The sequence below is a fragment of the Varroa destructor genome, unplaced genomic scaffold (genome assembly GCF_002443255.2).
Source record: "Varroa destructor unplaced genomic scaffold, Vdes_3.0 BEIS01000005.1, whole genome shotgun sequence".
Lineage (NCBI taxonomy): Eukaryota > Metazoa > Arthropoda > Arachnida > Mesostigmata > Varroidae > Varroa > Varroa destructor.
Genome location: NW_019211458.1, coordinates 32,229,899 through 32,253,014, shown reverse-complemented (window position 1 = coordinate 32,253,014; position 23,116 = coordinate 32,229,899). Strand labels below are relative to the sequence as shown.

The following is a 23,116-nucleotide window of genomic DNA, read 5'->3' as shown; positions in this document are numbered from 1 at the left end:
CCCTCTGTGTAGCTACCTGTCCGAAGGACCCGCACTGCGTGCGTTTCCGTGTATCTGTGTAACCGGTGTCGGCGCCACAGTGCCAACTGCCAACCGCAGCATAAAGCTAGACTGCCTTTTTACACTGTCATTAGTTCAGTCAGTCGCGCACTTTGACGAAGCAACGAACGCATGGGTTTCACTCTGCCAGTGCTCTAATTGACGTGCGTTGCTATCAGTCATTAGCACATACACGTACACACTGGCAATGCAGCTCGCCAACACCACAAGTAGACAAACATGTGCAGCCATACATACGCATAGCCAAAGACAACCGGGCAGCGCTCGCCGACGTCAAACGCGACCCGCACTTCTCTCGATTCTTGCTTGGCTTTACCCCTGGTGACGAAAAGGGGAAAGAAACAAGCAGCTGCTACCGATGCTGCTATGACCGCCGTAGCTATTTGCCGTTCACTGAACAACCATATTGTGATGTAACAGTATAACGAACGGGCTTCCCGTTTCACGCTCGTACTTAGGGCTTGACTGCCCCGAAATCATCGTCCCTCATGGCGATGCTGATCAGTACCATTGCCAGCTATTGCATCTTTTGTCAACGATCCCATAGCCCTAACTTGAACAGTCCTGATGATCCAGAGCCGACGAGCTTTTACAATGAGGCGGTGGTAATAAGCCAGGGCAGTGATAGTTAACGCTGTTGATTTGATAGCAGTGGCCTGCCTCGCTTGGCCGTTGCTTTAATCGTTAGTCATCACCACGATCCCCTTCCACCAATGCCAATATTAACGACGTCGCCGCCACCGCCGCCACTGCAGCTTCCACAGCTGATCCTGTCGCTGAACTTCATTCCGCTGCTGTGAATTTCTGCTGTGTGCGCGCCGACACGCTTCACCAATAAATGAGAAACGATGTTCATGGTCGTACGTACTTGTCGTGACGACCTGTTCCGATTGATAGCTGCTCGCGGAGTGGCGCCATCGGACACGAAATTCCTCTCAATGGAGGTCGACGAGCCCGTTGTTGGGTCGAGTAACGTCTTTGGGCATCACTGCCGCTCGGATCACGCAAGCAACAATATTCGGTCTGAAAAAATTGATGCCGCCGCAAAACATTAGTCGGCGGTCAGCTGGTCGCGGTCACTCGGCCACTGTAGGAATGTCCTGCTGACCTACCAGTATTGGTATGAATACCCGTGTGCGTCTCCTATACGTTTCGTTGCATGTGTTATCCTCTGGGTGTTTTTGTGTGTGGAAGGGAGAGTATGTATATAATGCTTATATACGCACAAACTGAACAATGGGAGGCGAATGCCGAGCAGTCTAAATCATGGCTGGATACTAAAACTGACATATTTATGTGCAATCATCTCATAAAGGAATTCGTTGCCAGTTAGGTCCTGCTATTCGACAATCATCGAAAGCTTCTCTGGGTCTGTCAGGCTGAACCCAGATCAGCAGGTAGACACGGCCGGAACGAACTATTTTTTACCGCTAGAATGGCCGGCTGCTTTTGTTGTCTGATGACGTCGAATTTGCTCTGTTTGAGCTCGGGTGCAGTGAAAAGAGTTTCTGATGGTCGCGACGGACCTGAAGGCGTACGCCAAAAGGGGAGGGAACAACAAAGCTCTTTAGCTTTTATTGAATTCTGCTGAAGAATTACAGGCGAGTCAATGATTGCGGTTGACGACCTGAACCCTATAGGGATGAAGGGTAGAGAAATATTTTTGTTTCTATAAAACAGTTGTTCAGTCGCGAACCGACTTATCAAGACTCAGGGTGACTGAGTTTCTTATTAATCTTGGCGCAATTGATAAGGACTTGCTTTCAATGAATTGAGGTACTAAATCAGCGCTTTTCGTATAGAATACGAAGTTGGACGAAAATAACATTCATTGGATAATGGCTACTATCGGTACTTTAAATGTCGCTTAACGGTAGATCATGTTCAATTACTTCAGTAACCTTTAGTTCAAAATAAAACCATAGAGTAGAATATCACACGCTAGAGAGAATACGGAAAAAATGGTGTTCGTAATCAACTTTATAGCTGATTTGTTTTTTCTTTTCATAATAGTCATAAATAGCAGAATACTGCTATTTAATCTGCTTAGCTGTATTACTAAAATAGCGGTTATACTAAAATACCTCCACAAGGGAGTATCAGGAATGATCTTTATAAATTTACAATCTTCAAGTCAATGCATCACAATCGCTGATACTACCGGCAGCATTCTTCAGGTATCGTCACCTCGATCAGTCGGAGGGCTTCTTCAGATGATACGATTTTTTCATTGGCAGCGGAGCTTTTAACCTATATTTATATCATAACTAATAACTCATACGTAGTCGGCTTGGATGAATGAAAAAAAAAATGCCGAAAAATACTAAAAATTTCCCTCCTAAGTCACTGATAAGGCCGCTGTTAAACGATTGACCACATTTGTTTTATACATAAATCCGGTGCACTTTTCGAAACATTTTTTCTAACGCTTTGCACTTCGGAAGCTATCCATGAAGTTAATATGCAAACATTATATTTTATTTGGACGATTTCCGAATACCAAACTTAGCCTCGTTTCTGAACTTGTAGTAGCGAGTATACTCCGAGGTAGATTGAACTGACATCATCCGAAGATCGGTCATTTGGACGACAAACGCTGGACAATAATATAAACTGTTTCTAACCGATAGCCAGGGTTATCGGGGTATATTTTAACATCGCTATATTATTCTGCTTCACTCTCCTGATACAACTATTGGTCATCAACGAATCGCTTCTGCAACCATTTTGGCTTTGTATAGGATTTCTAAAGTATAGCGACAAATCGTAATTGAAATCACTGGTCGCCATAGCCCCTAAGCAAATCGCCTGGCGAGAGTGAGCACACACACACAGGTGCCATCTATTTTTTCGAATATACGTTCCGTGGTTGTTGCCAAGTGCAAACGAAGCGCCGACTGTTCTGAATTAAGGTCTAGTGGAACATCCCTGGTTGTGCCTGCTAAGTCGACGCTTAAACAGCGACCCGCTTGCGACACAATGTCTTGTCGCGGATATGGCTCTCATCGTAGCCATGCACCATTGCGTCTTGGAGACGGCTCGTCACTTGAGCATGGAGGCCGGTGTTGCTGTGTTAAGGAAGACGTTTCTTGTGAAGCGGCGGCAAGCGAACGCCGCTCAATGCCCACTGCTCAATATTGCCGATGTGGGGCACTTCGAGCGTCATCTCTCGACCATTTATTCATACCTGAGGATCTGTCGATAGTGCCCATACATCTCAAATATAGCAAAGACAAATTTCGTGGAGTTCGCGTTGATGGCCGCATGTACTTTCTTCCAAACAGGTATTTCAGAAATAATTTGTCTTAGCAATACTTTTTAAGGCGACAATCGTTCAGATACGGCATCTCATAACACTTTAGGCAATTCATAGAGAACACGTCATTCTGAAATACGTTACTTGCCCAGCAACCGTTTCCAATGGAAAGTTCGTGAAGCAACAACCTTGTCCCATTTATAAGTCATTCAAAACTAACTTATAAGGATAAATGCGGTCAATTCTTATTTTTGCTCGTTCAGTAATACTTCAGTACATTATTTAGTTCAACGTAAGCAAGGAACTCAGTCGCGATACCTATAAAAAGCTCTCGCACAGCTATTGTGATAGCGATGCTATGGAGATTTCGATATAGGATAACCGAACTGGTGTAGCCTTGACGCCAATGACGCCACAGTGGTCATTAACTGTTGGAAATATATATACATTATATATAACACACCGTTGCATTACAATCGAAAAAAAACGAAGCACGTTTATGAAGGGCACTAAACAACAAATGAATTAAAAACCATTTTCTATTTTACCAGTAAAACTCCTGACGTATAATCATTTAATGTAAGGGTAGTGCCCGCTGTTATTCGTTTCTGATGTACAACGTTTAGCCAACATTTCGGCCGATTGTGGGTCGGTGACTCTCGTCGGGATCAGTCGCGTAAGGAGACCCTCGCCGTCGGGAGGGATCTACTTAAACGAAACAACGACTACGCCCCGCCAAGTAATTTTACTAAGGACATCTATAAGGAAAGAAACAGGACGAATCGAAGCTATCCAGATGACTGGCGATCGGAGCGTAGATCTGTGCGTCAATCAGTAGGTCGACTAACGGACGATCGGCGACCTAAAAGTCGTCAGACCACGAATGATCGGAACTCGTTTGTGTTTACTGTGAATACCGGAAGTAAGTACCAGCCGCCTGCTAGTCGCGAAAGACGTTTCACTATTCCACGAGGCGGGGGGATTACGTACTCACCGAGCAACTCAAAAGGTTCGCCACGGGCAGGCGCATCCTCAAGCGCCGGTTCAGTCGCATCTGTAGGGGCACGGGAAAGGTTTGTTTTCGAAATATAGACGGAACATTTTTTCGGTCTTTGTCAAACTTTTAGGTCCTGTTAAAATAGTGTTACGTTGCAAGCTTATTTTCATAGAGAAAGAAGGACACTGATTATGCCCAGTGTTGTTTTAAAATCTAGTCCTAGTCTACATAGTTTCCTAAACTTTGAAAACGTTCTACTAGATGACTGAGGACGTAAAATAAGAGCATGAATTGTTCTGGAACATTTGGTTTCTAAATACTCTAGTCAGATTCTATAGCACTCAAAATTAATACGAATTTTTCTATAACATCTTGCGTGTTTTCCTAAATGTACCGTGGGGTATTATCTAATTAGTTATGTGGAAGTATCAAGTCGTGGTGAGAAACGTCGGGAAAGACGTCCTCGCATTGTCAAATTTGCCGATGACGAACAATTCCTGGCTAGCATTAACGAGGAGCCGGACACCAAATGCGATCGACGAAATTCGAACGAGGCCAAATCGAAAACTCGGGCGCATCTGAGAGATAGCGTTAATCCGACATCGGGAGTCAAAGAGAGCACTGGGCGCAAAAGCACATCACGTAAGGTCAAGGGAACTCATCGCAAATCGAATGAAATGCAAGACACCTCATCGGGTGACGACGTCGGACAGAATTTGAAAAGCGTAGAAAACCAAGACGTCGGTGAAACCAATGGCAAGGTCTCTATTGGCTCAAACGAAGTATTGTCTTTACCACCTAGCACCGAACTCCTCTGTGTCGCTGACAGGAGTGATCAAAAGTCAACACCGTTAGTGGCTGAGATAATTGTGGCAGACGGTTGCAAGAATGGGACGGAAGCTACCTCTGATGGCAACAGTCTTGAAATTCTGTGCACGGAGCCCGTGGCGACGATCAGACAGTCCTCTGTGCAGGCGCCGGTTACTGTCGTAACCACAGTGAAAGTTCCTACAGCGCTTTCAACTCAAGCACCTACGGTGATTCCGATTCAAGAGCGTACTCTCGTAACTTCAATACAGCGTTCTATAGTAGAACCTACGCAAATCCCAGCTTCGGCTTTAGTTATGCAAGCGCAATCATCGCTTGAAGCTACAAGTTCCATTCAAACTGCAACTGCTTCTCTGCACGCTCCCGCGGCGTCATCACCACAAACGACCGCAGCTGTCCATTCCGTTGGACAACCTGATTATCAAGCGCTTGACATAACCTCAGAGAAGCTTTCTGAGATCTGTCCTTCGAAATCGGCCGTGACGTCTCCCCAGAAACCGACTGTGACGTCTTATCTGAAACCGCCCGTAACATTATCTCAAAAGCTAAATCTGCCCGCTTCACTGCCTCTGAAGCCATTGGTGTCGCCCCCTCCGAAACCGGCCGTTTCGGCCCTAAATAATCAACCCGCTATATCTCCAAGCCATGTCCCTATGTCAACTTCAATTCAGACGTCATCGGCAGTTCTCGCTCAAGTATCCATGCTCACACCAACACAACCACCTGCGCTAAGCTTGGTTCCGTCATCCTCAGCAGTGTCCCCAAAGCCGCCCGCGGTAGCTCAATCAACTGAGCTTGTAGCGTCACTGTCGACGCCCCTTGCATGCCCTGTCACAGCTCTTGCGAAGGCGTTCACTGAACGTTTGTTGCCAAAGCCGAAAGTAAGTCATTCCGAAGTCACTGCAAACGCGAATACTAATGAATGAAAACGAAGAGTCAACGCACAGATAAAGCACGTGGCGTGTTAGTCATTAAAAAAGGGGCCTATAAAAGAACCCATAGTAGCAAGAAACCACGTTCCCAGTGCAGCAGTACCAAGTTATCAAGGTATATGCTGTGTGGTGCGAAGTGATTCCATTGAGGCTGCAAGGCGCTTTGAAGGTTTGTGCAAATACTGACTAAACTGCTGCCGGGCGAAAAGTGTAGCCACGTAGGAAAGTTCCTCTCATGCGACCTAAGGTGATTTCATAATAAAGTTTTTTTATGAAAGATTTTCTTCCAAGAAAGAGACCTTTGTCCATTGACCAATGTGCGCCATCTTATTAAAAAACAGTAATCTCGTGGCCTAATGCTAATCATCATCAGTTAAATTATCGAAACCGATCAAACGTTTTGCATGTATCACGTTTTAGAGAAAAGCTTAAGGATAAGTTTAAGGAAGTTCCTATATCACCTAGAATATCCTTTTCGACCTACGGAATATTTCCTACAAATACATGTCCACATTCAAATGTGGATATATAATAATAAGTTATAAAAGATGTATCTAAATATTCTTTGAAAATAATAAAGTACATCAACTTATCTCTAAAATTTATAGTACTGTATTTTTCTAACAGTTCATTTTCATATAGAATATTAACTATATTTTTACTATGGACTCAATTAATATTCTATATAAGTCCATTTAAAATAGGCGATATTATAAATGAGCGGTACGATCTATTTATTTGGTGAGGAACTCTCGGTGGGAATACGAAATAGGTTCTACGAATAGCGTTCATTTTTCATGCGAGTTGTATAATATGCGTGGTCGGCGGAACTCTCACTTTCCAACCAATATAAGACTATTCACTAGCGTTTCCTGAAGAAAACGAATTTTTATAAAATTATTGTTTAAAGTTTAAACTTCGTTTTAGCTACAGTTATGACGGACTAGTTAAGATTTGCAGCTATGACTATTTTGTTTTTTTTTATGCTTGATTAGCTTGTGTATTTTCTATAATATTTTAAAACCTGATCCGTAGCATTTTGCATGCGCTGCATCGGAGCTGGTAAGTTTCAGCGTTCTTAAAATACAATGTTGTCAAACGTTTGAAGAACACTAAACAAACAACTATGTTGACATGTATGGTCAAGGATCATCTCAGGAGTATACACGTAGGTTAGATGACGATTTCAACGTGTACTGCGATTCGACATATGGATTAGCCGGGTGAGAGATTGTAAAGTCGTAACCATAATAGTAGTTTTGTTCGGAAATTTTACTCTTTGAAACAGATTGGGCAACGCATCGGGCGAATGGTTCGTACAACCTAAATCGGGGCGGATCGACCCGCTGATCGAATATAAGTAATAAATTGTAGTGTACTAGCATTGGCAGGCTAATGTGATATGGCTAAGCAGCAAATTTTTGGGCTCAAGTTAAAAAATCAAAAATGAAAATTTCAACAAATAAAACCATCGTGCCATTAGCTAATTTTACTCGTAAAAATAGCATAAACACGATAATTTGCTTAACTTGCGTTTCCACACCGGTATCGAGAATGCTATAACATCCCAGGGGAGATAAACTCATCAATGATAGATATCTGGGTGTACTCTCTAATAGGGCTAAGTTCCTGGCCAAGAGATTTAGTAGGATCAATGAAATTTCGCTGAAATGTGATTTTCGGAGTGTACGATAACGTACACGATTCAGCTATAGGTTATGAATAAATGATAAAACTGCAACAATTTACTCATCATTACTAATGGTGTGAAAATTAGCATGGGGTATTGATTGAGGCTTCGCCACAACGTATGTTACGCGACAAATTCTATTATTATGCACCGAATCGAACAAAATGAAGCTGTAAAAGAATGCTCCGCGGGTATGTTCCGAGAACGGAGTCGGAAAGGTATTATTAAATGCGGCTCCTCTAAATGTTTCTGTTGGCTGGAAATTTTTTGTTGACTTGGGAAACTGGCAAATCAAATCAACGAACGAAGTCTGAATCTTGCGACTTAGACATGTGCAGCCCTAATATATTGGGCGATTGTTAGTTTGCCGCGCACGGATTTCGAATTCGCACAAACGACCGATGTATATCTATATATACTGAGCTTCTTCTGTCAACGGATCCGTACCCGCTATCATAAACTGCTCTCTAAAATTTAAATGGCACCCTGTATACCATAACTATTGACGACATCAAATATGCCGTGTAGCAGCGATTCGATCAAAAACAGTGACAGTGCAACGATACTTCAACTTAAACAGTGATAATGTTGAAAACTTGAACGCATATACTAAAGAAAAATTCAAATAGTCAGGCTGAAACGAAATGCTCGTTTACATCCTAATGTTATATCCGCAATCGTACATTGTAACGGACTTGCGTGATATCACCGCTTTTACGTGACTATTCCACTCGGGCACAATGGTCGATCTTTTGACAGGACTAGTTGATAGTATTCGCACGACTACTTCGTAAGTAAATTGTGTGCGATTTGATTTTCTTCTGTATTTAACGAATTTTTCTTACAAGAATAATACAGAAAAACAACGCAACAAGATACGTCCTATGGACTAGCCATGCAACCATCTTTTTTTTCGGGCCAGCTATTTTGTGTCGTTGCGGCATTAACTTCAACCGAACTTTAACATAACCAAACATAATAGTTGTCGCATGGTTTCCCTGCCCTTTCGCGTGCCTAGGACTCGTCCTTAGACCTGTCACGTCTACCATTGGCTTTGTCCTACTGGCGCTGTAAATTACCCATTCAAGATCGACTATTTGGTGCGTGTGTCAGATTAGGACCGAAAGGGAGGGGTAAAAGGGATAAACTTCCGTCGGATTTCTACACAAGTCCTAGATGATGCGGAGAGAAGAAAAACGACCCCACGGACCTTTATTGGGCTGCTGAAACAGGCGACCAGAAAACCGGTCTGTCTGTGTATACACGCTCATAACGTGTATCTATAAAGCCGCCGGCACAGTTTCTTACAACGTCTTAGAGAGGAAGATGTGACCCCCTGCCGGAAGAATAAACGAGGCTATCGTACGCATGTGTCTGCTGTACTGGTAGGAGGTAGCATGAAATCGAGACAGGCAGTATCCGGGTCAGACAAGCCCTAAAGGATCTTCCTCGACAAGATCGAATTTATCTAAACGTAGACTAATAAGTTTAGTAACATAATACGTATGATCTGCTCGCGTCAAATTTCCTATATAATAATAACCAATAATTTCAATAACCAAGCGCAATTTAAAGACGAACATATTATACATTAACTAATTAACAAATGAGCAATTCGATGTCAGTAGCCATTGTTTACAGCACACCGTGTAAGTACAAAAAAACAAAACGTACATAGGACATGGTCGTCTGATAAACTTTTCATGTTCTCGGTGTATTTTGACTGAATTGAGCGGTAAAAGCTAGGCACACATGGCTACGCCCATATATCCCTGTTGTTCATGCATTGTGACTATATGTTAAATAGCCTAGATATTGCTTAATGCCTTAAATTCATGAACGTGGTTTAGTACGCATGTAATTTTGAGCGGGCTTAGGCGGCACGGCTTATTTCAGTGCCATACATTTGGCAGGTTTCATTGCACTCAAAATCTTTAGCGTAAAACAGAAAAGCCGGGTTTATTTTGATCAAACGCTCACGATTTTATCTCGCGCAGCGTCTGTACAGCACGGTCTTTCTAGAAATCCTGAAACGTGACATCGGGACTGATATCAGGCTTTTTCTACAACTAAGAATTCTCTGGTTGTCAGAATTGAATAACGGCTATATGGGCACACAAGTCATGCGCAATAGCTGTGGCTAACTTCGCTGGTGTTCCCCAAATATTTTCATCTCTATTCATATAGAGGATATAGCATTGCGTTTTTCCTTATGAAACTCTCGTCCTAGGAACAAGAAACGAGGAGCTTCTCAATCAACGGCTTCCTGGCTGAGATGTTCATGTAGTCCATAGGCGAAATTAATAGCATCGATAAGGATATGGTGAATTAGCAAACTAGGTTAAAATACAATGAAAAGGCACCTTTTGCGTCGATAATTCATTGTAGCCGTTTACGTCGACCTTCTGTCAAACGCCTGTGAAAAGGCATCCTATTTAACTTGGCTCATGCGATCTTGCTTTACCAGATGTATACGGTCACAGTAAAAACAAGATTGATCCTGTTAATAACTACAAAACATAAGCAGTTACGCTGTTTCGCATAAACTCTGCGAAATTTGAACATATCTCGGTGATGTTCTCTTCGAGATTGTATCTTTCGGTCACCTAAGTTATTACACTTCAATTTTAAACTTTTTCCATCTAATTAATAGAATATAATCTCACCATTTACGACCAGTATTGCATCTCAAGACGGCTATTCGTTGAGCTAACACGAAAGGTTCATTTAAACAATGATTCTTATTCCAGTAGATAATTACGCGTCTTTGATACCTCTCAAACAGAAAAACTGTTACATTTAATATAGACGTGAATATCATTCCGCTTATTCTTCCACTATCATACCTGCTGTGCCCTTTACAAAATCAAAGCTGTACCATTATAATGCAGTATGAAACGTTCTCTATTTTCTAGCATTAACAGGTCAAAATAGTATAGTCGACGTATCAACGCCAATGATTGGTGTTCGACACAGGGGCGCACTTATATTAATTTGTGTTTTGCCTTTATGTTTCTTTACTCTGCTGTGTGGTCGATGCGTCAGTAACCCCCTTTTTCGTAGCAGCAGTGGGCGTGCTGAGCATATTCATCTCGTAAGAACCGCACGCCTAACAAACACACTACAGAGAAGTTGCAAATCCAATGATCGTTGTTATTATCCCGATTCAGTGTGTCCTCTGCCGTCGAGTGTCTGTTATATGAACCATGCGGATCATGACAGCAAAGCAATCTTCACTCGGTTTTCCCTTTTCTCAATGGCGTTTTCCCGCCATCATCCTAAGTGGCCCGACTCTACCGCAAGCATATCCAGGACATTCATGTCTACACCCGCCGCCTAACTCCAGCGCGGACATTACAACGACTCAGACATGGGCCAATGCATCAGTAAAGCAGGAAACCTAACTTCAAGCCGACACTCGCCATCAGCGAGCCCAAGAACGAGACTATGTGTTGTCGTCGTTGTTCTGCTGCCTATGTTAGTCGCTTTACGATGTATGTTCGGTATGATTCTTAGCCCCCTCCCCAGTGTTCGATCCCACTTTGTGCACTGCTACCCCTTCGATGCTACGGTGCGATGAGGACGACCTCCTTTTTCCTTGTTGTTGTTGTTCCGTCATTCCTTTGTCATTGCCGCATTCCCTTCCTGTTAGCCAAGCGTCCCCGATCTATGTCGTACGTACGAGACTCTAAATGACTTGTTATATGTTTCCATTTGGAGAGAATCAGCCGTGGAATAGCTGTGAGTTACCGTAACAGAAGCAACAGCAGTAAGGGGGTGCCATAGCAAGCCAATATAGAAAAGCTAGTGTGAAGTCGAAGTTAGGGCAAGGATAAAGCGATTGGTTCGTGTTGGTTACCGGGAATCTGAAGGTGGAATAACGGCGAATACAGCGCCATGCAAGGCACGCAGGCGAGGAGCTCAGACAATGACAACTGTTATGTTGGTACGGACGAGCCTCGATGTGCCAAACAACGCCAACATCCGGGATAGTAAGCATGTTATAAGAAGCCGCAGCAGAGTGATTCCTCCGTGACACTACCTTCCGCAACGATATCAAATAGACACATGGACTGAACCGCACAAAGTACACAGATAGCAGAAATCCAAAGCAGTTTATGGCGTTTGAGGCGAGCGACTTTAGGGAACGGGTGGCAAATAGTCCTACACGGGTAATCGGCTGCAGTCCTTAGCAGAAGTGGCCTATCGAACCAAAACATCGACTTGTTCGTAGTTCATAGCTACTCTCGGTGAGGAACGACTGGAACCGTTTGGTCTTCAGCGGACCTCAGAAGGAGCTGTGTCTTTTTTGCCTTCCACGCGGCTTCGGCTGGTCTCACTGCCTATTGAGAACTTCCTGCTACACTTTTTTCGGCGAAATCGTCTGGTCGCACACATTTGTTTACTCAAGAAGCGGAGTGGCTTCTGTTCCGTATCCGGAGGCGCTTTACCAACGGAGTATTGCTGGTGTCGACTAACAGGAAGAGACTAGGGAAAAGCACAGGGTGGGTGGCCAAACGAAGATCAAAAGCTCTTTGGTCTTGACAAAAATACTTCTCTACTACAAAATAAAGCGAAAGGGGTGTGGTAGGGCAGGTTTTACAAACTGAATAACTCGTCCACAGCATTTTCTTCTTCTATTTTAATCGAATGCGCGAAGTTCTGATGGTGCACGTTTGCACGCAAACGAGCAGACGCCGGTGCATGGATTAGATTCATGCAACGAAGAGAAAGGTTTGCTTTTGGTAGGGTACAAGGTAAAGCTTATTCGCATGTGGGTGTATCAAAAATCATCGTCCGAATATACGTTTCGTGGATCTTTATTTGCGGTTTCCTTTTTTCTTCTCGCTAGTGGCTAAATTTCGTTTTACTAAAGACGTTTGTTAAAGCAGAGCCTTTCCTCAAGCACGGCGCTCTGAAAACCTCCACGGAATTGCGCAACGATTCAATGCTGAGTGAAAAAGTAAACATGGTAGCTACGGATTCACGCTCGCTTTAACCGATTTGAGCATAGTAACGTATACAAATAGCGACCCGTGTTTAGGTAGTTGAACTTTATAGATATATGGAGACATATAAGCAACATGGAGAAGCTGGTTCTATTTTAGATTGTGTTACATATAAGCAGTATGCCGTCATAACAATTTAAATTGATAGGGAAAATCGCCTGTGCTGTGACGCATATGTGAAAGCTGAGCTAATATGAGTAACAATGTACTAGATCGTAAGGTAAAAGGCGAAAAAATCTACAAATAATGGCTTACACCCATGCAAATTATAGCTGGTATGTGATCCCTATACTATAATAAGACTGATAGAAATTTTCTTGTTCTGATACAATGCAGATCGTGACTCTGACTAGATTCAATGTTGTGTTTATTAGATATTCGTAAAATCATCCGTGCATTTATATCGTCGACCACTGGACTCGCTGTTGAACTTTATCAGGTCAAAAGGCTATGTACAAAGCTGTGCGAAACAATAATGAAGGACACTTACAAAGATATTCAGGCTATTGTATTGGATACATCGAGTTCGCTGTAAACAATCAATTGTGTCTCAAAAATGTGGGATAGTGTCTGGCATATTTTAAGCCGCTCTATCATCTTCCAGGGGCCCGTGGGTTCAGCCATTGAGGAGCGTCATCTGGGTCATAAGGTTCGTTTTCCTCTCACCAGGAAGAATGAAGTGACAGCGTGAATTGTGCTGTCGTCATAGTACATTTTGAAGACCCTGCTGCTAGCGGGGTCCCGTCTATTGACGGTTGGGTGAGTTCTTTCAAAGCTAATATCCCTCAAGCTTAAAGTCTGCTTAGAGAATTTTAATTCGTCATTTCATACAGACTTTTCTCTTCATCATATAGGAGGGCCGTTTTGCTCGCCCGCCCTAGTTCTGCCTTGATTCGCTTAACTTTTGGGGTTCGTCGTAGCTTTGCCTACAAAAGCCGCGTACGTTTTGCAGCGTTATAAACGATGAAGGGAAAATGCGGCTAAACAACGTAACCGCTGGTGGTTGGTTTTTTCAAAGAGTTGCACGTTTTCATAATCCCTGCTATCAATAGCTTGCTAATTTCCATACTTAGCAATACTGTAATTTATTCAAGATGAAAGTGAAAGAAAAGCGACGGTTTATTATGCCAGCCACAAAATAATATCTTACGATGTATACACTTTCTCTAACAGACGTTTACCCCCCCCCCGCCCCCCCCCGGGATGATGATGTGTATTATGTAATAGATTTACATTTGTTGTTCGTTTTATATCAACTCGATAGATTGTAGGTTTTATGAGGTTTGGTTGATGTATCATGTAAGCAAAAATCTCATCAGACCGCAGTTACAAGAACAAATATCCTGAATGCTCTTGAAATGACCTACATTTCGGTTAGTACCAATATGCGTACGGCTAAGCAGTACTCATAAATATTATTCCTTAAAATCAGAGCTATTAGCGCGTACTTACGCTCAACTTCGTAGCTTCGGCGCATATTTAAAAAAAAAAAAAAAAAGAGCAAATTATTAAAATAGCGAATCGCCAATAGAAGAATTTTAGCTAAGATTTCGTTCATGTGATTAAGTTATCAAGTTGGCGCCAGTACTTCCCAGTACCTGTGACAAAGAGGCATAAGTAGAGGTTGTTTAAGGTACACTGAGATTCATACTTGAGATGTTCGTCATGTCAATGGAAGGCCTATTAAAAACCAGTCCTGAGCCTTAACTCGCTAACTTTTCATCTAGTTTGTCACGCGAGCTGCATGTATTGTAATACGTTGGTGACTACAATCTGAATCATTTCTAGCTCGGTATCGTCTGCTCTTTACTACTGAAGAAAAAAAAAGCAATTTATAGACGATGCCAAGCTTCTATTGTTTGCGATCCTTAAGAAATGTTGCTTATCGGATTTCCAGGTCGCTTTAACAAATGGATCGTATACAACAGAGGGGTCAAAATGTATACTCAATGCAATTTGTTGAATTAACCTGCATTCTTAGATTTGTTTTAGCCCAGTTTACTTTGCCCACGCAGACGTAGAGTCAGATGTGTAAAGTCGAACTATCTGCCGTATATGTGAAATGACGAGGGGAACACACACGTGTGTTGATGTGGCCCCATTTCGAAGGATGTTGCTTGGACAAAGGTGTTGATTGTGTCGATAGTTCCCAGAAAAAATATAACAGTCAATTGAGGTTTCCGTAAAAAGCGAATTGCCGTCACCACAGTGTGCTCTACGGGATCAGCATTATTATAGAGGTCACCGAGGAGAAGATCCATTGAGACAAGAAAAACTGCCTACCAGAACGGCTGTGAGAACATTTTCAATATATCTCCTATACGGTTGTTGAGCAAAAATTGAATCCCTGCGTTCTGCTGACAAACATATATCTGCATTGGTAACAGTGTGATGAGATGTAAGCTAACTCATACACTTTGACGTCTGACAAGAAACAGATTAAATAAAGTGATGGACAACTCGAAGAGCGAAATGAATCATTTCGAAAGCAGTGTAAGTCGCATAAGATCGCTGAGCCAAAGCGTTGAACATGTTGCAGTTATTGTAGACTGTTTCATAATGTTTTTCGCTTGACTCCATATTACATATCATGAAACGAAAGACTCACAGTAGATTAAATGCTAAAACGTATAATCAACCCATCAGCCACCAGTTAAAGGGCAAGAAATAACGGGTCAGCGGTCTGCTTAGAAATTACATATGGCTTGACACCACATCTACCATCAAGCATAGTTACACACTGATCATTTTCTTTATTCTGTCTATTTCGTGGCCGGAAGTAAAAACTTGTCATAATTGTCCCTGTACAGTTATTTCCACACGTGAACTTTGAGAGTATACGCCAGGTTACTTCAGGATTACAACTGATTTATCGCGAATTTTCATTGGAATAGTAATAATAGTTCGTCCGCTTTCTTTTGCGTTGTCGTTTACCACTTCAAGCAGGAGTACAAAAAATCAGCCCAAATGAAAGTAGTGTATTTGACAGGCCACGGTTCACTTTGGTGATGCCGGTAGTTTGGCAGCTGCTAGCTCGTTTTTCGTCATCTTCAATCATTGCCTTTTCTGGCGCGCGCATTTGTCTGTATAATTACGCCGCCTAGACTATTTTCATGTATTAGTTACATCTATTTACCGCCCCCTGTTGGCTGCTGGCCGTCCTTGTTGGACAGCCAGTGCTTGATCTCCTAGGCTACTTTCAGCCTAGTAAAGGGCCACTCTTCATCTAAGCGGGTCTAAGTCCCCATATCAGATAGTTTGAATGTCCTTCTGCTGACAATTTGGTGATCGTGGCATGGCGAAGAATTGGGGGAGGTGAAAATCTCGTAGCATCAATGTAGCAGAAGACGCGTCAAACCAATGAATTCGGACTCGCGTCCACAAACTTGCCTTGTTTGTTCCACTTTACCCGGCTTCGTCTAAGAACAGCCCAAGACCCATATTTCTGCCCGGGCTGCTCTCCTGACGGATTGATTCGGCTCTCGGCCTTCTCTGATTAGACCTTCGGCATTTTTGCCACAGCGGTCGTCGACCACAACGTTGCACATGATCCTTATCCCTCCGTTCGTACTCAGAGCCTGGAACGGCCTACAGCCCCTGGCCGTGTATCTGCCTGTATCTCTGATGCAGACCACAAACAAAAACAAAATGAGCAACGATGCCACTAGTGATTTGGGGTGACGCGATATTGTCGATCTTGCTAAACCCTGAAGGTCTAGCAACCATTCGTTCAGCCAACTCTCCCTAGGTTGTACGAAGTTCCCGTGCCGGCAAAATAAGTAAACGACACGGACGGAGAAAAGATCAAAAAGAGGAAGAAACTAGACAGAGGACACGGGACGAGTGAGAGGAGGAAAAACAAAATAGTGCTCAGCTTTTTTCTAACTGACGACTAATACTTTGGTTGTCCAGTGAAGCTCTTTCTTTCTTTTGGGTGCCTCAGCGTTATTTCCTGCTGCCAGCTCCGTCTTCTAACCCTTCTACGGACGTCGAAAGTCCGTGCGGTGTGTGTGTAACTCTACGTGTCTAAGCAAAAGCAAATCGCTGGGACTTTGCCAAAACGTTGGCGACCAGACTAGGTGCATTATCCAGGCGCACGTCGTACGCGAACACCATTCACCTAGCATGGTTTCCTACGTTTTGGCAAACGATTAAGCAAACAGCAACTGTATTCTTATATTAGTTAACTTAAATAGAAAAAAAATAAGACAAGGCATTAGACGACAAACAACATGACAGATGAATCGCAAATGGGTATAGTTGAGAAACCAAGTAATATGCAAAATGAATCTATGAAGATAGCACGTAGACACGTGATGTATTATTAAGGATATGCCTATATTATACAATAGGTAAGAACTGTATACAACCAACTCCTCTAGGTACTAAACAATTTGTCTGAATGTGTTCCTTTCGATCTCTTAAATCGATCGACATCGAACAGCGGATCTAATGGTATTGAGTCTGCTTGGGGTGGTAGCATTGCCATGCCCCAAGATATACCCATTCGCAATAAAGTTAAGTATAATCATCATGCAATGATGATTATACTTAACTTTATTAAATGAATAACATACATAGCACACTAGTTATTCATTCTATATTCACAGGTCTTTGAAATCACCTATTTTTATGTATGTAGGAGTCTAACCAGAGCAGGTTCGCGGTGGACTTATTTGAGGCTTCCCCAATAAACCAATGAAACGATATGGTACATCGACACCAACACATGGTATCTTTCTTAATTCCTTGTTGTTTAAATTATTCATATCTAGTAGTTATTTTTTCCAACATTGAGCCTTGAACAGCGTGACAATAGTCTTGTTAGTTGGGGTTACTATGAGAACGGATTCAAAAGGACGCGCATTAGCTCCCCCAAAGCACGCCACCCTTCAGTTGCATTATACGTTGATGAGCTGGGCGGATCTTGGATTCGTCGGATTTTACTGTTTGGTGGTTCTACGTTCGGTTTGTGCGTCGAAAAAATTATTAGAATGGTTTAATTTTAGCCGTTATTTTACTAGGACAACTGTTTATTTCATGCCGCGGTTCCCGCGTAAATAGTAGCTTCGTACAAGTCAGTAAAAATCATGTCGCCCGTTTATCCTTCCAGGTTTAATTTCACATTAGGGTAAATTAATAGAAAATAACTATAAGCGTTATTAATACAAACACAAGCCTGCCTCGAGTGCTTCGATACAACGAAATAATGGTTCGTACTGATGTCAAATTAACACCTACCTTGTCCTTGCAGATCATGCAGGTACACACGAACAATTCGACAGTTCGAGGTCCCGAACGTCAAACACCCGTAACGGACAATCGTGATTATTACTCCTGATAACCGGTAAAGGTACAAACAGCCTGGAAGTTGTGGGTTCACTCATCATTCAGAAGGTCACTACTTAAACCTTGAAAGCCAGCAGATTTTGCCTTGTTGACGTCTCACGCTCAGATTCTGACATACGAAGACAGCCACTTTTGTTTATTGTAGAAGACTGAAACATTTTATTAAATCAAGAAAAATGATTCAATGAACATGTTGTTTTATTATATGACCGATACTGACAGTGGATAGGCTGGCTTAAGTCGAGTAGGCGGAGACCAAACGGCTAAAGCAACGTAACTGAAACAATCCCTACCGTATCTCGATGTAGTCGGTACGATATGTTTACGTAAATTGTTTAGCTAGTTTTTCAAAATGCCGAACGCGTTATAGATCCAGATGACTAGCTTCTGTGGAAAACTAAAGTATCTCTACAAAAATGACTTTGTATTAAGTGGCAAATGTATGATATTTTAACAGGTCGTGAGTATTTCGATGTTTACGTTTCGCAGCGTTTTCGTGTATTATAAAAGTATTACTATTGTCCTTTCTGTCAACTTCCTGTATCCAACAAGTACTTCCTGTCAAACAGGATTCAATCCTATCATCCGTAACGGTGGTAATCAGATGGACGTAACAACAGATATTTGGGTATAGGAAGCGGCAGAACGCTTCTCAGAATCATCTTTCTCCCTTTTTCACCGTTCAGTTTATTTAAAGGTTGTATTTATTTAAAGCGGTACAAAGGTTACTGGTTTTACCAAGAGGGTACAGGTTCAAGGAGCTGCGGAAAGCAACAAGGCGTCATTTTGAGTTAAATGTGGAAGTCCTGCAGATGTGACGAAGTATTTTTTTCAAAGCGTTTATTGCTCGACGATCATCTAGCTCTTTGTTGATGTATCACCCCGCAACGCTGGTGTTTTTGAGAGTTCGCTGCGCTTAGACGCCGAAAAAATCTAATTGCTACATAGTGCATGTAAAATAGGACGTAACATTCGAGGCTATCACTCTACATGTACATGAAACGATAATTTGAATGCATGCACCCCCAAGATATGGAAAATAGCCTAGGTTGTCATGTTACCTGTTTACCGTTGAGGAGCCCAGATAAATACTCACGGTAGGGAATAAGAAAAGAAAATTTAAGGAAGTTTATGATTAGTAATTTTTCTTTGTCGTGTTACCGGCTTTTCAGAGAGCTCTTATTGTATGCCTTATTCTACTCTTCCAGTACTTTAACAGATACAAGAGCTATCAAATGACTTTTAGCATATATATATATATATATATATATATATATATATATATATATATATACATATGTAGAAAGAGCTTTCGTTTCTGTTCCGGTTTATATCTATAAGCATGTAAACATCTCCAAGTGTTGACATCGATACCATCCATGAATAGCATCTGCTATTGCTATTGCATCTGGTTGGGAGAACCATCAGACAGGAGAGAAATGTGCATTTACAATAGTACAACGGCCCATGTTGTTTTCTGGTATCGGACGCGTCTATGTAGAAACCTTCGGACAACGGCAGAAGCCAGACCAGGCCGCATCGAGTGGTGGCTTTATCAGTCGGGGAAGTTGGCTGCCATTCCGAAGCTTTCACTGATACTTGGTAGCCTTATGTCGTTGTCTTTTGGAACTAGTCGTCTCTGACCACTTTCTCATGCCTCGACGCATCGTACTAGCCTTCTTTTCGACGGATGTGACACTATAGCAATGGCGTTATTCATACGTCAGCGAGCGGGCGAGCTGCGCTGGCATGTTTGCTTCCATTAAAAATCGGAAGTGCCATGAACTGGAAAACGATGTAATGTGTCTTTATGGAGAAGCGATCCTTGAAGCAACTATAAACGCAAATAATGCAGTTTATACAATAATTGCATAATAATACATATGAGCCAATAAAATACACTGCAGATTTTAAAATACTTTGCCCACCTGCTAATAATGGTGACTTTAAGTTAAATATTTGGATACAAACTCCGTCAGTGGACAATCAAATTTTACCCTTGTTCATAAGTAGCAATTTTATGAATGATTATTGATAATAGGTTGCTACGCAGGAATCATGACATATTGGTGAGGTGTTCGGAACAAACAAACGACGGCCGGTATGTAGGGTTCGTATTCAGCGAAAGTTTTTTTGGCTTCGTAACGGCAAATCGTATACTTTAGTGGGTAAAGACGTCTGCGATTTAATGCAATGAAGCTAAACTTCAGATCTCAGGTCGAATTCGCTTTTGCTTAGCATCGACTAATTTCCAGATCCTGTTTCGTGATTCGGAGGATGGTAAAAACGTATTTATGTTTAGATGGTACCGCAGCACAACCCTGTTCAAAACGTTTTAGTTGGAATTGCAAACTCTACCCATAGCATTCAAGTATTTAATTATCCGTTCAGATAATTAGAGGTCAGCAACTCTAATTGTCTCAGAACTAATTGGTCGATCTTCTAGGAGTTTCTTGAAAGTAGATATGCCAATCGAAATGTTTGGTCGCCGTCGTATTACATTCAAATCTTTCCTTTAATACAGATAGGCTGACACCTTTCGAGATTGTTTGGCAATACATTAGATCATACGTTTTGCTAGCTACTTAGGCACTAACAAAGTTCTAGGTGTGTATAGAAATCTACCGCGAAAAACGGAATTCATATTGGTTCTGCTATTGTTGATTACTCAAGTACAACAACAGTAACGCAATTTTGACCTTAAATATTTTCCTTTTCTGCAGTAATTATACTACATTTCGATTTTTATCTTACACCCATATATCCGATGCAACTGGCTTATGTCAGGTAGTATGCGTTTTAGTGCCCTTCCCAATTGGTCAGACAGTTGTACTAAATATTGCGATCAAAATTTTCAAAGACGAACCAAGTTGAAACTTGCAAATGAAAAAAAGCGTTTAATCCCTAACCTAGCAAGTAAAGAGTGAAAATACCGGAAAGATTTCAAACTGTGATTCAAAAATAAAAGGCTAAATTGAAAACTGTTAATTAATTGAGGCCGTGAAAGCGAAGTTTACCATTGTAACCCGGAACATCAGGTCCAAAGTGCTCTTGTAGGCACATACATCCAACAAGAGGTGGCGACTATTGTACAGCACCCAATCCACACTAAAAAAGCTTAAGTCAGGCCTAAATATGATAGTAGCTGGATCGACAGTTATAGCAGGCTACGTATTGACAGCATTATTATGAAGTGCCCCATCCGGCGCTGAAGGGACAGTGCCAGGTTCATAGAGCGCGAAAAACAGCCGTATCAGCAACGAAACACTCCGCGAGCATCAGTAAACCCATGGGAACCGTGTTTGGCGGCTCTGCTTTTGCTCCTAACTCAGTAATGGATTCGTAGTCGAGCTTGTACAACTGGAGTAGCTAGATACGCTCAATGATAGTGGTACTTTTTGTCACTGGCGCGGCCACACGAGGTGCAGCAAATGTGACAGTTGCGGAGGCAGGCGCTGCAGGCAAACCTGGTCTCGCAAAACGAGCAGGCAATGGGCCCGCAGCGGAAAGTCCTGCGATGTACGAGCGTGAAGGGGCAGCTGCGTACGTTGGAACTTATCAAAGCGGCATCGACGCAAGCGGCAGTGACGATTGTGGCCTATGAAAGCAGAGAAAAAAGGCAGTGGTAAAAAGAATAACTGGTAAGTTGTAGTTAGCGATGAGAGTGAAGTTAACAAGGTGCTGTTACTCACTGATCCATTCAAAGGGAAAACGCGATAATTGATGCTCTATTCATCTCAATTTGGATACTCTACTCGAAAACTGCAGTTTGTTGCGATCACATAGAACCTGGTGCTGGTATTCGATTGACTCGAACCTTTTAAACAGTTCAAATAAAGCCGACCATAACAATATGATCTATGAGAACGTGATAAGACAAACACGGCAGTCAGTTTCACCGAGAAAGCGACTTTGCGGAAACATTGCTTCCAAGTAGGTTCCATTCCTTCTTCCTTCCACAATCACGAGTTGTATAGTCCGGTATCGTTGTGAGGTCCCATATCGGACAGCCTTTAGCGGTTCGCGATCTATAGTTTGCGTCGCTCTTCGGTCTCCTCGCCGGGATCTTTGCTTCTTGCCCTAAGCACTTCTGACGTTTTTTGGCGATTCAATGATGACAGCAACCTGATTACTACAGGCAACAAATAAGCGTATTCCGTTGAAGGCAAATAAAAATCTCGAATTTTTTTCTGAAGGCTGAAAGTTCCAACGCGCGTTGAGCATGAAGCTCACTTTAATTTACGCAACGTAAATATATATGCTTAGAAAAGCATGTGAGCTGTAGGGTAGAATATAACATGTTGATGTAAAAAAAATAGTTGGAAGGGTAAGGGAAACATATTTTGCGATATCTACCAACGGAGATTATAAACGAGACAAAAAGCTACAGATAAATAATACGCTGACTACTATATAGGCCTTAAATGCACCTGGTTACTATTCATTTTATGTAAGAGTCGCCTGAAACTAGAACTCTTGGCTCTGGCTTGATCCATACAAGAACGTTGACGTAATTTAACCTCGCGAATCTGTACGTCCGTTGCGAACTTGTCACGAAACGGTTGAGCTCCTCAGAATTAGCCATGAAAAGTCTCACGCAAAACTTTATTCACCTTTCTTAAATAGTGACCTACAATGGTACCGGATTATATACAGTTGATAACAGTGTCTTCAAAAAAGTTCCACTCAGCTAGCTAAGTAAAGGTCCATAGAAAACTCTATAAAAAGGGCCCTTACGACTCGTTGCGGAAGCCTATGAGGTGGATGTTGTCACACATGCTAACGACTCTCTGCCTAACCTTAATAACTCTCACGAACTATCATACTATAACATACGTGGCGTTTTACCACTCCGGACCATTAAAATATTCATGAATCGTTTTATTTTTATATAGCTCTCACTCTGCTTCCCTTCTCGTTGACTCCTTTTAGTCAAAACGTACATTATGCATTTTCCCGTAGATAGCATCAACGTCTCGCCGAAAGAAACCAGCC

At 42.2% G+C, this 23,116-nt stretch overlaps 1 protein-coding gene across 4 annotated transcripts; it reads left to right on the top strand.

Moving 5' to 3' along the window:
* The first annotated feature begins 226 nt into the window (after window positions 1-226).
* LOC111250717 (uncharacterized) lies at window positions 227-18,299 on the top strand. Of its 4 annotated transcripts, XR_015328092.1 has the most exons (5): window positions 227-3,344; window positions 3,943-4,389; window positions 4,729-6,320; window positions 13,377-13,531; window positions 18,027-18,299. XR_015328092.1 is itself a non-coding variant. In XM_086989790.1 (4 exons), the coding sequence occupies exons 2-4, from the start codon at window positions 3,040-3,042 to the stop codon at window positions 6,065-6,067; spliced, it is 2,091 nt and encodes a 696-aa protein (XP_086845916.1). In that variant the 5' UTR covers window positions 227-1,180; window positions 2,802-3,039; the 3' UTR covers window positions 6,068-6,674. The 4 variants fall into 4 exon arrangements, 2 of the variants coding, with proteins under 2 accessions (XP_086845916.1, XP_022662071.1); XR_002673487.2 differs by lacking the exon at window positions 13,377-13,531; XM_086989790.1 differs by lacking the exons at window positions 13,377-13,531; window positions 18,027-18,299 and having other exon boundaries at window positions 227-1,180; window positions 2,802-3,344; window positions 4,729-6,674.
* Window positions 18,300-23,116: the final 4,817 nt, after the last annotated feature.

What these genes read in the sequence shown, in the direction of transcription:
- LOC111250717 (XM_086989790.1), top strand. Translation starts at nt 3,040, where the DNA reads ATGTCTTGTCGCGGATATGGCTCTCATCGTAGCCATGCACCATTGCGT. An exon ending in ATGTACTTTCTTCCAAACAG is followed by an intron (nt 3,345 to 3,942) that starts GTATTTCAGAAA and finishes TACAACGTTTAG; the next exon opens with CCAACATTTCGGCCGATTGT. An exon ending in TCTGTAGGGGCACGGGAAAG is followed by an intron (nt 4,390 to 4,728) that starts GTTTGTTTTCGA and finishes TTATCTAATTAG; the next exon opens with TTATGTGGAAGTATCAAGTC.